Source organism: Epinephelus fuscoguttatus, linkage group LG1 (assembly GCF_011397635.1).
Source record: "Epinephelus fuscoguttatus linkage group LG1, E.fuscoguttatus.final_Chr_v1".
NCBI lineage: Eukaryota > Metazoa > Chordata > Actinopteri > Perciformes > Serranidae > Epinephelus > Epinephelus fuscoguttatus.
In genome coordinates, this window is record NC_064752.1 from 29,474,598 (window position 1) to 29,491,429 (window position 16,832).

General features: G+C 40.2%; 1 protein-coding gene across 1 annotated transcript; it reads right to left on the minus strand.

Moving 5' to 3' along the window:
* Positions 1–5: 5 nt before the first annotated feature.
* On the minus strand, positions 6–16,474 carry trpc4apa (transient receptor potential cation channel, subfamily C, member 4 associated protein a). The gene is made up of 18 exons (XM_049575265.1): positions 16,315–16,474; positions 13,046–13,174; positions 12,801–12,917; positions 12,573–12,630; positions 12,379–12,434; positions 12,075–12,203; positions 10,018–10,219; positions 9,729–9,914; positions 9,495–9,637; positions 8,561–8,692; positions 8,403–8,461; positions 8,140–8,325; positions 7,869–7,959; positions 7,617–7,757; positions 7,365–7,476; positions 6,292–6,404; positions 5,922–6,128; positions 6–2,864 (listed from the first exon to the last, which is right to left on the minus strand). Exons 1-18 carry the CDS (start codon positions 16,438–16,440, stop codon positions 2,727–2,729), a joined length of 2,325 nt encoding a protein of 774 aa, XP_049431222.1. The 5' UTR covers positions 16,441–16,474; the 3' UTR covers positions 6–2,726.
* Positions 16,475–16,832: the final 358 nt, after the last annotated feature.

Sequence of the window (16,832 nt, forward strand, 5' to 3'; positions counted from 1 at the left end):
AGGTCTAAAGAAGAATTTATTATATTATTAATTTGACAAACAGCTGTTAAATAAAGAAAATGAAGTTCAATACCAGCATTAGAGAATGAACATGTGGGTGAATGTCGGTTACAGAAGTTGTTATAGTAGAAACTAAAACATGAATCTTTTCTCTGTTTGTTTGAAGGTCAAACAGGGTTAGAAAGATTAAGACTGGAGTGTGCAGAGGTGAATTTTTAACACAACCACGTGAGATTTTATGCATCTTTTTAATGCCAACACATAAGAAAAACATGGGTCGTTATCTAAAATGGATTTTAATTTTACACCATGAATATTATCCACCGTCAGCATCTCAAGGTTGTTCCTTTCGATACACACCACAGATGCTGTCGATCATGGTGAGGTGAGACAATCATATCTGATCGAAAAAAGCACCACATGGTCTGAGATCTGAGTGTGAGTTTAGGGCGGGCTGCAAAATATATCTAAGAATATCCTCATCATGCCAAACGTTACATAAATCTCCAGCTAATAAAAGTCAAAAGGGATCTAAAATAAAAACCAAGTAGTGTTATGTTTAACACTGTGCAGCATGTTCTTGGCCAAGGGGATAACATTTCACCATTTCTATACAAACTAATGACTGAAAGCTAAGGCCTACTAGGAGCATCACACCACATACAGCATTAAGTGTTGAGAACCATTTCTCTTGTGCATCATACAGAGGGATCACTCTCTCTGAAAATTCAGATCACAAAGCTACAGAAGTCAGAGATTGTTTATATAGGCGCTCCAGAAGAGCACTCACAACATTCATGTTTTTATGCCGATAGTGACTTCTATGGTGAATGACTGGAGTGGCGAGAGGAGATCTGGATCAATGATAACACACAGTCAGTACCCTGTGTCAAATCACATTTTGTTGTAGCAATTATCTCGGGCATCCATCCAGCAAAGAAACTGAGAGTTTATAAGAGAGAAGCACTTGTAAAGTGTGTTAACTTCACTGCAAAGCACAAAAGATGAACTAATTCAAAGTATGTGCAACACCCATCAAGAGATTTAAGACATGCTGAATGAAAGCTAGAAAAAGAGGAAACATTTCTGGTTAATTAGCTTTAAAGCAAATAAAAGGCTTTCAAAGTGTAAAGGACGTTTGTGTTTGCATCCCAAAAGGCGGCATAGCACTAGTAACTCATGGCATCAGGGGCCAACTGTAGAAATGCCCTTATACATTCACATGAACATGTATTATGAGTCATGACATGCTGGGAGTAAAACTGTACACTTGTCGTTAGGAGTGGTTTGATCTGTGTCAGGATAAAATATGAGGTAGCTCATCCATTTGTACTTATCTCAGGGCTGGGGCTTTTAATTTGAGACAACAAATATCTATTCAGCTCCACTCCTTCCATTCCCACTAAAGAGCTGCACATTCAGGCTGTGGACACATCGTCAACATGCCCACTGCTTCATCTTTATCCAAACTAAAGGTCGAGTGGTGTCATGCAAAAAGAGCCGTCACAGAAAGATTGTCATTCTCAGCATGTAGTCAGAGATTTTGAGAGACTGCACATCGTGGTACACCTTCCACTCGATGCTAATGACGCTGGGCAGAAAGCTAATTCACATCAATGCGGCGTGGACTGGAACAATGAAAGTGGTTTCTTAACACTAGCGCCTGCATAGTTTATTCTCTTCCCAAAGCATCTCTCACAACATGGATACAAATTCTGTTACAAAATGAAAAACGTTTTTAATCAACAAATGTGTTAAAATATAATAAACAATAAAAACAATTTAATCTGTGCAATGTTTTATTCTACAGTTTATCCAGAGCTAAAAGCCATTGTTTTCAACAAGACAAAAAGTAAATCAAAAAAAAAAAAAAAAAAAAAAAAAACCTGGTAAAGAAAACAAGTCCCTGGGTGAAGCTTCTGAAGCCACGACAGAGTGTGGATGGTTTTAGGTGAGAGGAGCCCCGTGTGATTTATGAAACATGTCAGCCGGCTCACAAGCTACCTAAATGTGCTGAGTAGAGCCAGAAAGCACCGATCGACAATAGCCACCTAATAAAATAGACCCACAGACGGGTTAAATGAAAATGCTGTTGGTTGAGAAGACCCCTGCAAAAACTCCAACATCACCAGTTTCCCCACGCAGGTCAGGCAGTGGAGGGGCGTGGAGTCATCACAGAGTGTGTAGGTAGTGGAGAGTGAGGCCGCTGACTCCTGGCAGCCCTGTGACGCACCACTGACCTGCACAATGGTTCAATCTGTGGCCATTTCCAAACCAAGTCCACGTGAAAAGACTCTTTTTCTAACATATACTTTGTTGAATCATACATATTTTTTTCATAGAATTTTGTATAGGTTATATAAAAGGCTCTATTTGAATTTCACCTAAAGCAAACAACCAACGCAGGTGTCATTTCACAAGGTCCTTTCATTGTCTGTTAAACGATGTGGGCAATTTGGGGTGGGCAAACAGGTCCCCCTCCCTTTTCTTTGAAGAAGAGGACGGTAACTTAGTAACAAGATGATAGCCAGGCAAATTTATGTCCCATCACAACCGTGACGATGGCCTCGATGCAAAGGTACAGACAGCAAACAGGTGAGTCTTTACATCCAGAACGCAGTCACGAAGCGCCTGGATGGCTCAGCTCAGTGGAGTCATCACCAGCTTTAGGTGTCCATGCTCCCTGTGACCCTCCGCCCTGTCCCACCCCCTGCACACGCTGGAGGTCAATCTTCCAGCAGGTCTCTGTCCAGATCCATGAAGGGCTCATCAATGTAGCTCGCAATGGCACACAGAGAAGTCCTGTCTGAGCCCAGCAGCACTGACACCGTCTCCTTCCAGTAGCTGAAGGGGATACAGGAGCTCTGAGAGGAGGGAGACCAGACAGGATTTAGAACAATAAAAATCACTTTGACTTAGTGCTTGCAAGCTAACCACAGTATGTGGTAGTGATTAGTAGATGCAATTAGCTGTTAAGTTAGCCTTTTTGTCTAGAGTTTGGAGGCTCAACGGAGAAATCAGCCTGGCTCAGCTGTAGTTTTGGATGTCTATGGAGTGGTGCAGGAATGATTCCCAAATCCCAGAAATGAGTTAGCATTTTAGCACTCCCAGTTCCCTCGTCTTGAAGTCAGTGGGTTTTTGGTTAAATGCCTGGAATAAGGTCTGTGTTTAACACAAGTTTAAGAAACCTTCATGTTTTGCTCTACGACATTACGTTCGTCAGTTGATACCCTACTAATAAGTGACTAATGAGACAACAGAGTGTCATCATGCAGAACATGGCTTTACAGCCTTGTTTCTGTGGCAGTGTTGAAGTCATGTGACCCAGGTGTAGTTCCTTTATAGGCTACCGTTAGATTCTTACTTCTGGCAACTGTATTAACACTTGAAAAATCATTAAAGAGGCATTCATTTGTGAAGAAGATTATCTTGCTGAACAAAACGTGCAAGTGTAATTTTTCTTGCCATGGACCTTTTTTTTTTTTTACAATAATCTAAAATCCAATCCAAAAAAAAAAAATCACAATGGCTCTTTGTCGAAGGAACTATGGTGATGCTAACTTCCATGTTGGCCTACAAATAAACATCGAACATCGTCCCTGCAGCACTACTGGATCAGCACAAACTCTTTTATGTATATTTAGCTGATAATTTCCCCATCAGTTAATACAGTAAATGAGGATACATCAAAGAGATTAAAACCTTGTGTTTACATAAGCCACATCTTCAGCTTTTGTCTTGTGTATATACTTGTGAAAACATTCTGAAACACTGTTAATGTTGAGGCAGCCATGACATGCATTTTTTGCCACTTGGGGGCAGCAGAACAAGCAAATACACAACACTGATATCTCATTAAGTGGTTACAGCTAACACGTTTGTAAACAGTTGTCTAGTTATAAATCCAGCTGCTGAGGAGCAATATAGCACTGATATGGAGTCATGTTTGTCACCACCTGGTGAATGTTTTGATCTTAACCAACTCCTGAGAAAAGTATCTGGGTCTTGAGCTGCTAAACACTCCACTATGTTCATTAACTTTATCTGTCTGCTGTCTGGTGCTGGGCCAGTAGTGTACAGTGGATTACGCAGAGCTTCCACTCTGTAAACATCTGCCTGCTGCAGCTGGAAAGAAACTGATGAGAGCAGTGAGAGTGGAAAAAAAATAAATTGTGGGCTATAACTGCAGAGCTTAAGGGAACAGAAGACTTGGTGAGAACTCTGTCTCTTTGTCACGTAGTCCTTTGACCCCATTGTTAATATAAAAATACTAATGAATGCAGCTGTAACGCAAAGCTAACAAGTACAAAGTATGAAACCTCACCACTAAGAAATGCCGACAGCCAGTTTGACAACTGAATCGCCATTCTGTCCTGTTTTTAGGTCTCTCCTCTGTTGAGGTCCCTAGCACACTGATCCAATACTAAAAGGTGAAGTTAGAAACACTGCTGTCTGTTGACTGTCAATAAAGAATCAACACAGCTGCTCGACAAGAACTACGGCTGACTGTAACCACTTTTCCTACAGCAACACGTTTATATACAGTAATCAACTAGAACTATAAAATGAAAGGATGTTTGGCTGCCTCTTCATCTTTACTAGTTTACAGTAAGTTATAGACTGCATTTTTTTTTTTAAATTCACTGTGCTGCTCAAAGTTTACCACCTGCAACTACCGGCAACTTTTGAGGTGGAATGTTTTCTTGCATGTTACTCAATGCATGAGTTGATGTCGTGAATCAATCAACATACCTTACATTTCAGTATGACAACTCTGACAATTCCTTTCATTTCTATTGACTCTCCAGCATAACATTAGTGATGATTGGATCTTTACGCACTTAAACAAATGATGTGAAATTCAACCGGTGAATGTGAACTGCAAATATTCTATTTCCTTGATTCTGAGTGCGCAGGCGACACTAAACCTCTGCTCTGCTCTAATCACTTCAGCCTGTCATTTTTGTTTTGAGAATGTCATGCAACCCTGTTCCATGAGAAGTGAAATACATTTACATGTTTGTCTTTCGAGTCCTATTTCATGTTTACTGTGTGCATCCACCTTATCAATACAGTATGAGTCAATATAAGTATTTAGTTGTGGTCACCCAGTGAGTTAACAGTGCATACAACACTGCAGCGTCATGCCCACCACCATGAGAGTGCAGTACAACACCTAAAAGCAAAACCAAGAATGAGGGCAATTTTTCACCAAACAGACCTGGAAAAATCATAAATGAAAGTGGTAACACAAAGTCTGGAAACTACTTCCTGTCTACATAACCTCAAGAAGTTAAGATGATATGGAAAATTGGGAGAAATAAGATAGATGTGATTAAGATATATGATCATTTTTTGGAATCTCCACTTGCCTTTAACACTTGCTTCTGCTTTAAGAATGAACCTTTAAGAAGATACTTAACACTTGTGTTGACCAATTAGCAATGTTGAGTAGTGAGAAGGAAATTTGTCTTTGAGAAATGAGCGATGGCTAAGGAGCCAAAGTCACAACCAGTTTCTGTTAGTGCAAAAGGACAACATTCCCAAAGTTCTTCAAATATTTCCTGCAGTGGACAGGGTGTTTAACCTACAACAGTCTACACATTTCCAAACATGCACATCTTATCTATACAGAACACAACTCAGCTGCTTTTTTAAATATCATCTCTCTTGGAATTTTTCTCCTCTTTAGCCAAAATGGAGGTCTAAACTAGTTGTACAAGCTCTGTGTTTCGACCCTATAACACACATGTGACTGTGAAGCAGCATACTAAGTCTTTGTTTTCCCAGCATGCATACATGTGATTTCCCTGTAAGAATGTTTTGAATGTGTGACAGACAAATGACTGAGCGCAAACAGTAGACACTTTTGGGTACACTGCCTGTGCATACTGTGGCAAAGTTACGACAGAGCTACTCACGTTCTCCAGACAGGTGCTGTCTTTGTCCTTGTTGAGGTAGTGGCGCTGCCAGAAGCGCAGTAGGTTGTGGAAGTTGTTGAGCAGGCAGCCTGGGTACTTCTCAGCATACTCCTTCTCCCGCAGGGCGTTGAGGTAGAAGGGCAGTTTAGCCTTTCTTCTGGCCAGCATCAAGATCACCAAACTGGTGTTTAAACAGCTCACGTTCTCCTGCAGGAAAAATGGGATGGGATGGTAGCAGATAGCAGATGTTACTTCAAGTTAAGAAATAGACTTCAACTTATTTTGGTTAAATCTGGGAGTCAAATACTTCCTTATTCTTGAAATGTGAGTTTCTCTGAATACATGTGACAAAGTGAAAATGAAAAAAGACCTGTGTGAGTGTCTGTACGTTGATGATGTTGATCAGTCGAAAGAGGAAGGACAGCCTGTTCTCAACTCTGGCCATGTAGGACAGCAGGCAGCATTCAGAAAGTACCTCAACCACTGGGGAAAATACAGAAAAATATTCAATAGGATGAGCACCTCCACCTGTTTGTGATCTTTACACAGAAAAAGGAAGTATTTTTCAACTGTTTTTCCAGTGTGGTCAGCAAATAGAAAATGATCTGAAAATACTATTCTCTACTAATGCAATGTAGTGTGACATAATCATTTTACGAGCAGCACGTCTGTTTATTTCCTGACAGCTCTGTGGTAACATTACCTTCACCTCCAACCTAAGTGATCACAGTGCTCTTTCATCCTTAAGCTAGGGACTTTTCACAGTTAGTGTTGCACATATTGGAAATATTATTTACGGTATATTTTTGTGTGTAGTGTTCTTGATCATTTCTATAAATCACTTCGGTTTCTTTATACAGTGAGGTTAGCAGGTCGGCTAGCCTAGCTGTATACACATATATTTCAAATATCAGAGATCAGAGCTTTACTGCTCGCTTTTGCAAGACGGTGTACATTAGTCACTTTATTTTTGGCAGCTCCTCCAAGTACCAAGTGCCAAAAGACGCATAGTGACCTTATGTTAGCTAAGCTCTGAAAAATCAGGCTAACGTTGGTGCTACACTGAGCGAATAGCTAAAGTTGCTAACGGTTATCTAAGACGCTGAGGTGATGATGAATATGATAAAAAAAAAGAAATGTTAATTCTATTAATATGCACAAAGCTATAAACACATAAAAAGTGTTTTCAGATTTTTCTAAGACTGGATAAGTATTTGTCAATTACCCAGTCACTACTTAACAACTGTTTTTCATGATTTTTATTTCTATTTTACTCTTTATTTCATATTTTACAGTCTGTCAAATCAGGAACGAGTGCAGGAAAAACACCTAAATCTAACTGGTCAAAAATCAATCCAAAATAAAAAATGATTTCACTAACTTCTCTTTTAAACATTATCTCATCAACTAGTCTTAATGTGTAAACTTTCCATCCCAGTTTACCTTTGACATCTTCAGTCTGGCTCTCAAAGCGGTCCAATGAAAGGACGATGCAGCGCACCAGCATGTTAGAGTCCACCAGAGAACTGTTGATCTGCGTCAGGAAGGTCTGAAACTACAGAGGAGATATCAAATGAGCCCTTTAGACACACTTTTCATCCACCACACAAGCTGAGAAATGGCTGTTTAATTTAATTTTGTTGGGCCAACATATACATCTCATTTTTGTAAAGCATATAAAGTGTGCAATTATACCTTCTCTGGAGTGTTGACATATTTGTTGAATCTTTTGAAGGCATCAATGTTGAACTTCATGAGCTCTCCAAGCAGATCAAAGTAGCTCTGTAGGACATCTCGAGATGTGCAGCCACTGTCTATGATGCAAAACAGGATGTGCTGCCGAGCAATGGAAGCAGAGTGTGAGAAGCCATTCAGCAAAGACAGATCTGTGCAATGTGGATCATCTTCATGGATGATGAGAAAAGCAATCTGTGGTTGTAGTTTTACCTCTAGTAGTCCCCTCTTGAGGAGAAACATTTGGTCTGCATAGGAGGTGGCTCCTCTAAGAAAACTTTCCACTGCCCTTGCCTGCCAGAATCTACACAAAAAAACAAAACAGAAAACTTCAGCAAAGCTATAAAAAGCAGAACTAGAGAGACAAATCCTTTCATAAATAGCAGAGTGCCTGGTACTCCAATATGGGGACTCTTTTAAGACGTTTGACAAAATCTGCATCTTTATCTCCTGCATCTTAATCTTTGGCCTACATGATGCTGACCTGAATGATGAGTCTGGAGGCTCCCTCTTCATGACGGTGAGGAGACGTGTGAGGAGACCCTTCTTCCCATCGCACACTAGGCTTCTGTCTGTGTTGACCAATGCTTCAACCTCAGGGATGTTAGCCTTCATGGATATGGCACTAAGTTCATTCAGCTCCTGGCTATTCAGCAGGAGGTATTTGTTCCTGAAAGACAGGTAAAACATATTAAAAAAACAAACATAATTTGAAAGGAGAATTCAGCCACAAGGTGATTCGCTTACTCATGATGATCACTGAAACTTTGAAGGAGCCGCAAGAACTGGATTTTGAAGGATATTTCCTGCACAAGGCAAATAAAGAGAGTCAATGTTAAACTTGGAAACATTTTTATGTAATTTCCCAGAGCCCAGTGTCCAACAAGAGTGTTGAAAGTTCATACCGGACTACAGTCGCAGTTCTCATTCTGGCCATGGACGACGTGATTTGAGGCAGTGTATTTCCTCCAGATCAGCTTGTCAAACAGGTTATTGAGCCCCGGGATAAGACGAAACTCGGCCAACATCTTGTGAACCTGTGCAGAGACATCATAAAGGGCTCATTGAAATATATATTGTAGAACTCTGTTTAGACCAAACACTCCAGTTTCAATCCCAAAGAGATGTGTGCTGTTAAAAAGGGACTGTTTGCCCCATAATCAAAAATACTTTTTTTGTCTGTCCTGTGGTGGTTTTTATCAATCTACATTGTTTTGGTGTGAGGATATTGACCGTAGAGATCTCTGCCTTCTCTGGAATATAATGGAACTAGATGGCACTCAGCTTATGGTGCTCAAGGCGCCAAAAAGGTACCTCTGACAAACTCAACAGCAATTTCTCATTCCAGAAATCATGACCTGGTTACTCAAGATAATCCACAGACCTTGTTGTGAGCAGTTTCATGTAGGAACTATTTTCTGTCTGCCAAACTACACTCACCAACCGAATCTCCATGCAGAGGTGTGGCTCTGCTGCTTGTTACCTAGCACCACGGCGCCAGCCAACATTACAGCTCAGCTGAGGAGGACATCATAAATGTTTACGTCTCGCACTGTCACAAGCACAAGCCTCTTGTCCATGATTAGATGCACGCTTCATGTGCGGTGATAGAGTTGGTGGGTGTAGCTTGGTAGAAAGAAAATAGTTCCTACATAAAACTCTACGGACAATATTTCCAACACTCTGCAACTCACACCAGAAGAATCTAGACTGATAAACAGCACTACAGGTAAGAGGAACTATATGAATTTTAAAATTTGGGATAAACTGTCCTTTTAGCTCTGATTAGAGCACTCAGCTTAAAACTTAAGGAGGAAAGAGATGTGTGCCCTTAAGTACCTGGTTTCTCTGTCGACCCATAAGAAGGACACAAAGTACATAGAGCACTTCCACTTTATACATGATCTCGTGGACAATCTTCATGGACTGGGGCAGTCGATGTCTCAGAGGGCTGGTGGCCAGGGAGCTCTCATCTGATGACTCTGTAGACGAGAGGGGAAAAAATATCTCAAACAAAGTTCACAAGATTTAAGCAGTGTGAAGAGCCGGCAGCACAGCTAACTGTTGCCTCACCTGTACTGCTTTGTTCAGCCTCCTCTGTAGCCATCTGCATGAGGGCGTCCAGGACCAGAGCATTGTCCAGCCATGTGTACCAGTCCTCCAGCTCCTGCAGGAAGTTAGCTCCTGTGGCCTCAGACACCTTTCTAGTGGCCAGTTTACACAGCCGCTCAATGAAGCCAGGGATGTTCAGCAGGGTTACTATTAGAGAAACAGCATTGATAGTTCACAAATTACTGATCCGTTCTTTTGCAAAGGCACAAAATACATTACAAATTGACCTCTGTAGTCTAAAGACACTTACCCTGGTTGACCTCTGCCCGTGAGGGGCTAGCGTTGCGTTTCTGCTGTGCATTTTTAGCCAGCAGGGTGTGCTTGTCGTCATTTCCTACATCGGGTTCTGAGATGGTGACAGACAGGATGCGGCAGAAGTTGGCTAACTGTTGTTGGTCAAAGCTTTGGACCAGGCCTGACAGGTTGGGGATGCCCTCTAACTGGATCATCTCCTGGAAAATGCAAACATATGAACTGCTATCAAACTGAAAGCAACAAAAAAAAAATGGTAATAGATAAAAGATAAATTGTGTCCTGTATGTTTCACACTACATTACTGCAGCAATGGTTTATTATAATTTTTGCCAGGCTGTATTCCCTTTGATGTTTTGATCTACAGTGATCTCAAGATTTCTTCCTTCGGACTGATAACATATTCCATGCAAGGTATACCTATACATACTACTAAACCTTAAAAGGAGAGAAAACAACACTGTAATATTGGAACAGGGTCCTTAAAACAGAAGAGGACATGAAAGTTTTATACTTATAATTCTTCATTGCTACAAAAAGGATTACCAACGCTACCCAAAAAGCCACTATGTTTGATACAGTAACTTCCGGGTAGAAAATCCTTGCGTCACAGTAACAGTAATCTTAGTTCGCAGAACACAGGTACGGCTGGTTCACCACTGCCTCGATTAGTGTTTAAGGACAAGAGGGAAAATACTCCAATTGTAGCATACAATTAAACTGATGCAGATTTTTTTTTAGGTGGCTAAAATATGTTTTGCTGTGGCCGCCATCAACAGCAGTGCATTGCTTGGCTTCCTTGCCAGTAGGTTTGGTTTCGTAAAGCAACGCAATACACAAAATGAGCACAGCACAAATGTGAGATAGGTCAGAGTCAAACCACCACATTTAACTATTTATCTTTGAACGATATAGTTACAGCTGAAAATAACAACAGAAATAAACAAGTTTGCTGATTTCACATATCTCCACAATTTAATCCACTGCCAGTTGTCTACCCAGAAGTGACTGTTGTCATCAGCCAAACGTCACAGTTGTTGGGTCTATTCTATAAAGAATTACACTCCTGTCATGGTGTTGCAGAGGTGAGTCAAAATTAATCTAAAATGTCAAATGTAAAACCATCTCTGCCTCAAATATTTCTACTGACATTCTCTTTGTGACATACAGAGGGGAGTTGGTTTGCACTGGAAATACCTTTGAAAAGAAAAATCAAAATATTAATCTATCTGCAATAATTACTAAAAAGAAGAGGATACACTTTTGTCAATCTGCTCCTCATTGTTTTCATCACCTGTTAACACTACCAGGACCAGAAATGTGAAGGTGAAAACACAAAGCAACTATATTTTTGCAATCTACATGGAGCTCCAATGTACAGGAAAATTTAGGTGGCTTAAGACAATTAAGTCATTTTAATATTTGAGGAGATGTACAAGATACATTAGGAGTGCCTATGAAACCTCCACATGTAGGCACCACAACACCTTGAAAGAGTAGAATTATTTTAACATTAAGAGGATTTAATAACACACATAACGCATCTGGGTTAAAAAAAAAAAAGTAAAAAGACTGCAGAGTACACAGTGTGTGCCAAGTAATCTGAGAAATTACAAAACACTCACTGCACAGAGCTAAGCAAAGACAGTGATATGTGCTTTAAAATATTGAGGAATAATTTCAAGCGGAGCACAACATGATTCTAAAATTAAGGCATGGGTGCAACATTTGGGTGTCAGCAGTTCTGCCAGGCACAATCCTTCTGGCATTAGAGGTGTCTGTACATGGACGACAGAGCCAGTAGATAACAATACAAATGTATCCACAAAGGAAAAATTTGGAAAGGATGTTATTTTCATAGAAAAATTAAGATTAATTATTAAATTTGATTGACTTGAGAGAAAAAGGGACACATGAAACGTAAGTTGTGAGAGGATTGCTGACTTGCCAAATTTGTCACTGCATAATCACAAAGTGACTTCATAGGCCTTTTCACTCTGGGGGGGCATGAACAATGTTTATGTGATGAGGATTTAATAAAACTAGAACTCTGACCTTTTTAACTCCAAGAATATCTTCAATTAGGGTAGCGGTCTGTAGGAAAGTCTTCTTATTTGTCATCAGGGTGAAGAGAAACAGAACAAAGTCATCCCTCGCTGCCAGGCTCTTTGTGACCCCCTCCGTCTATAAATTGAAAGACGAAAATTTGCGCTTTTGTTAAACTATGTGTGCTCATCCTGTTTTGAGACACAAACCACCTTCAAGGAAAACACTGAGTTAAACACATGCACTAAATTGAGCAATGCATGATGCAACTTTGAGTTGCTCTGGTATGCACAAAACGTAATGAGATACTTACACATATACAACAGTTGTATAGAACACTAAGGCAGTCTTTGACCAGGTCATCATTCACTGTGGAGCAGAAACACGGATGTTTAACACTCTAATTGCCAGAGCAAATCATCAAATTGAAATTACTTATCATCATGTACAACGTGTTAACTTCCAAATGAAAGCGGACATATTCACATATGCAATGTCACAACTTACTATTGGGTTTTTTCTTCTGCATAGTTAATGTGGGTCTCATCAAGATCTCCACAAGCAGCTTCAGGGAAACAGAAAAATGAGTGTTCAAAATTAATGTTTTTACATCTGCAATGTCTCCGTCTCTGAGTTGTGCTACACAAGACAACTGATTATCCAGAGATAACAAGCATCACTGTCTTTGAGCCCAATCATTAGAACACTTCCAAGCACGAGAAATGTCAAACTTACATCGACTCCACCAAAGAGGTCAAAGGTGTACGTGTTGGGGAAGGTGGATTCCTGAGCGGTCTTCCTGTCCTCGGTAACAAAAGACATAGCCTCCATGGAGAGCTGGGATGATAATACCTGACAAAACACATTGTTCACAAGTAATTTACATTACTTCGGCTTTAAAGTAAAACATTCAGTGATGAGTTGCTAAATACATTAACACCACAGCCTCATTGATGAATGGACCGGTGCTGTGTGGCTACCTTAAGAAAGCTGTGAGCATGGGAGAGGTCACTGTTGGGATGGCTGCTCTCGTAGAGCCTCTGCAACAGAGTAGGGATGCCATGCCACTTGGCCCGTTTATCTCTCTCCTGGAGCAGGCCTCCTGGGAGCTAAGACACATAAACACAGGCAACTCTAAGTAGTGCAATATGAACAGTGAAATATGCATGGTTATTTAGGATTCAGAAGGGGTTTAAAACATCCACATTTGAGAAAAATGTATGTTATTTATGCTTTAATAAAAGGTTTCATAAAGAGGGAAGCACTGTGTGGATTTAGAGTAAAAAAAATGGCATGTAATCTATAAAATGTTTGCATATGTGATCAATCAAATGTAAATATTTAACATATTATATGTGAAACCCAGTCTCTGATAATCCTCCTTCCTGGAAAACAAGTGTACAACTTTGAACACAAACAAAATGTCCTTGAGAAAAGGAAGGTTTTACATCTTCTTTTAAACTAGATTATTGTTAAGCCAAGCCTTGGCTCATATAGCAGACTACTGCAAGAAGGAGAACAGAAACCAACTTTAGCAGATTTTGATTTTATCCCTGTAATAACCAGAACTGTAGGACAAGAGAATCCTGGCCTGGCTCATAGTCAGTGGGTGCCTGTGGAGCAAGACCATAAGGTGTAGCAGGAAATTTGACCCTACAGCATACTGGATGCCAGAACAGTGACGTAAGCATAGGTGTGCTGTGTTGAGGTGTTCTCAGTCACAAAAAAAAAAGAGGGGAATTCTGAACTGTGTTTTTTAGAAAGGTCACGGAGGGTAATTTCTATACGTACCCAATGTATTTGTTAACATTAGAAGTAATGAATGCATGCACACATGTCTGTCTGGTTGTGACAGCAATACTCACTGTTGAAACCATCTTACAAATAAAACGCTGTGACATCAGTGTGACTTCTGAGATATGCATGAAAAATTGCTGGGGCTCATTTCTGCTACGTAGGTGATCAGTGTGATAACAGCAAACAAGCCCAATTCTCCTATTACCATTTAACACCCACCCAACTGGCACTTAGATGCTTTTAAAAGCTCTGAAAATGAGTATGGCCAAAACAAGGAGCTCACAAATGTCTCAATATAGGCTAACTCTTCTCATTTAAGACATTAAATGTAATCATATGCTGACACCCTATAGCTAAAGCATCAGAGGCAATTAGCTCCAAAAACAAACCTAAACATTACCATCCATCTACTATCCTTTTCTTTTTAAATTGTAGAATGCAATACTCACAAACACCGCAGCCCAATGAGCTCTAAAATCTGATTCCATACTTTAAAGGACTACTTCATTCACAAAATTACCATTTGTAAAATCAATTAGTCATGGTGCGTTACCTTGAATTTATGAAGAAAACAAAGGCCTCCAAGGAAAACAGCGAACAGATTGATATGTTGATCGCTTAAGGGCCACTTTTAACGGCAAAACTACATCAAAACATCTGCTTACAAAGCAGAAGCTTGCACAAGTCTGATTTATCCAGTCGGTTGCTCAGTGCTTCCCAAACACGTGTTTTCACTAAAAAACATAAATACTGGAGTCTGGCTTTTAAGAGAGCACAGACACGTTTTACTTCCACTTCAGTTTTAAATGTTAACATTTTAGCAAGAATACACTTAAGTACTGACAATACAGCAGGATAAATGAGACTTGGATCATACTGCACAAGTTGTGTGAGTTTGTAAACTGATGTTTTGATACATTTTTGCTGTAGTTACATGTGGTTCCCAATCAATCAATCAATCAATCCAATTTGCCATTTTTTGTGGAAGCCTGCGAGTTTTCTTCTCGAATTAAATTTAACACGACATGACTAATATCTATCAGTCATTTTAAAGGTAAAATATTCCTTTCAAACTCTCTTTCCATGAACTGTTAAACTGTAACACGACATGACTAATATCTATCAGTCATTTTAAGGGTAAAATATTCCTTTCAAACTCTCTTTCCATGAACTGTTAAACTGTTTGTGTATATATGCTGGCTATATTATATTAAACTAACACCGTTAATTTTGTGTCACGAATGGTTCCCTCTCTAAGTTACAAACTGTGCTGCATTGCATTCCCTTCTTGGGGAATGTTCCTGACCTCTTTGCAGCAGCTTTGGGCATAATAAGGATGGCTGACTCCCTGGAAAACCTTCCTGGAAATCAAAAAGCACTGACTAAAGAATAGTGTATTTTGACTGTTCAAATAACGGCAGCTGTCTCAATACTCTTAACAGTGTTAGAAAACTTGTCAAATTTTAATTTTCAAGGTTATCAGGGATATTTTCAGATTTAAGGGCGGTCTGCATCATACTAACACTTCACCACTGAGACTCACTACCTTGAAAACTGCAAGTCAGCAAGGAAGGTAAAAGGCACGACACTGACTGCACAGGAATAATGGGCTTTATCAGCAGTGCAATTTAAGGGCTCAAGTCACGGTGGTGTAAGGAACACAGCGAAATCAAAGATACAGTGACTGAATGTGTCAAAATGTCAGTGCAGGTGTGACGTTCATATGCAAACAGAGCCGTCAAAATCAAAACAGTTCACGTCAACTAGCGCTGTATGCCAATACATCTTTCCCTGCGTGAAAATAAAAATAAACTTGCTTACGTTAACTCGTCCTAACAGCTGGTGTAGTCCATCCATTTATGGAAACGATAGTTATTGTGGTTTGTGTGTCGTTACGTAATCACCTGAGCTGTTCAGCTGGCTTAGCTAGCTGACATTACCCCGTTTGCTAACATTAGCAAACGTTTACAGCCGTTGATTACGTGATTTAAGCGTTTCCAAAATTGAACTACGGGCTCTTTAGTAACACTGACATCCTCAGTGTCTGATAAAATCAACATCACACCGTCTAACATTCAGTTCACAGCGTTTTTATATCGTAGATATCCTGACATATAATGCTAAGCTAACGTAAGGCTAACAACAAAAGACCCACTAGGAAGCGGAGCTGTTTCATACACTTGTTGTAATGCTAACGTTATTTGCTCGTCAGCGAACAGATTATATTACCTTTAACTAAATGGCATCAACGTTTAAGGTTTGCGTTTTTAAAATGCCCCGTAATGTTGTAGCTAGCTGTGGAGACAAAGCTGTCACAGCGGGGGCTAGATATCCAGACAAGTCTCCAGGACAACGTCTTCGTTTTCGGGCTAGATTCCCAGCGCAAGTCCCTGGTCTCAGTCGACCAAGTTTCAGATGTCTTTACTATCCAAACATGCATCGTTTCTCTTACCTGTGTCCCCCGACTGAAACCCTGGCCAGTAATTTTACTAGCCGTGAACTTTGTGATGATATTGCTGTGGCAATTTCTTCGTTTTCCTGCAGTACAGGGGGACTCGGACCCCAGAAGCGTCGCCATTATTTCTTCTTCCTGAACTGAACTGTTGGGCACATAGACATATGTACTTAGACGCCGTATCGAGTGCCTGAGCGCGTCCTCGCCGGCCGCCATCTTGGATGGGTCTTGCTTCGCCTCCACAGTGCATTCACTTATATTGAGGAAGGATCTGTATGCACAAGTAAAATAGAATAACTCACTGAATTTTCAACTGATTTTCACGAGGTTTGGTTTGTTACAAATGGCACACATGTAGTTATGATACAGGATGCTTTCGTACATTAAAAATGCGGGATTTCATGCTTTAATACTTTCTGCAGATAGCAACAGCATGTTATTTAGGTCACAACACAGTTCTTCACCTCAACCCCAGAGTGCGATAGATAGATAGATAGATAGATAGATAGATAGAT

Excerpts from the sequence above, each read along its gene's own strand:
- trpc4apa (XM_049575265.1), bottom strand. The coding sequence starts at position 16,440 with ATGGCGACGCTTCTGGGGTCCGAGTCCCCCTGTACTGCAGGAAAACGA. Across the intron at positions 12,918-13,045 it reads ATGCTCACAGCTTTCTTAAG|GTATTATCATCCCAGCTCTC; the intron begins GTAGCCACACAG and ends GTGTTTTGTCAG. Across the intron at positions 8,326-8,402 it reads AGTTTCAGTGATCATCATGA|GAACAAATACCTCCTGCTGA; the intron begins GTAAGCGAATCA and ends CCTGTCTTTCAG.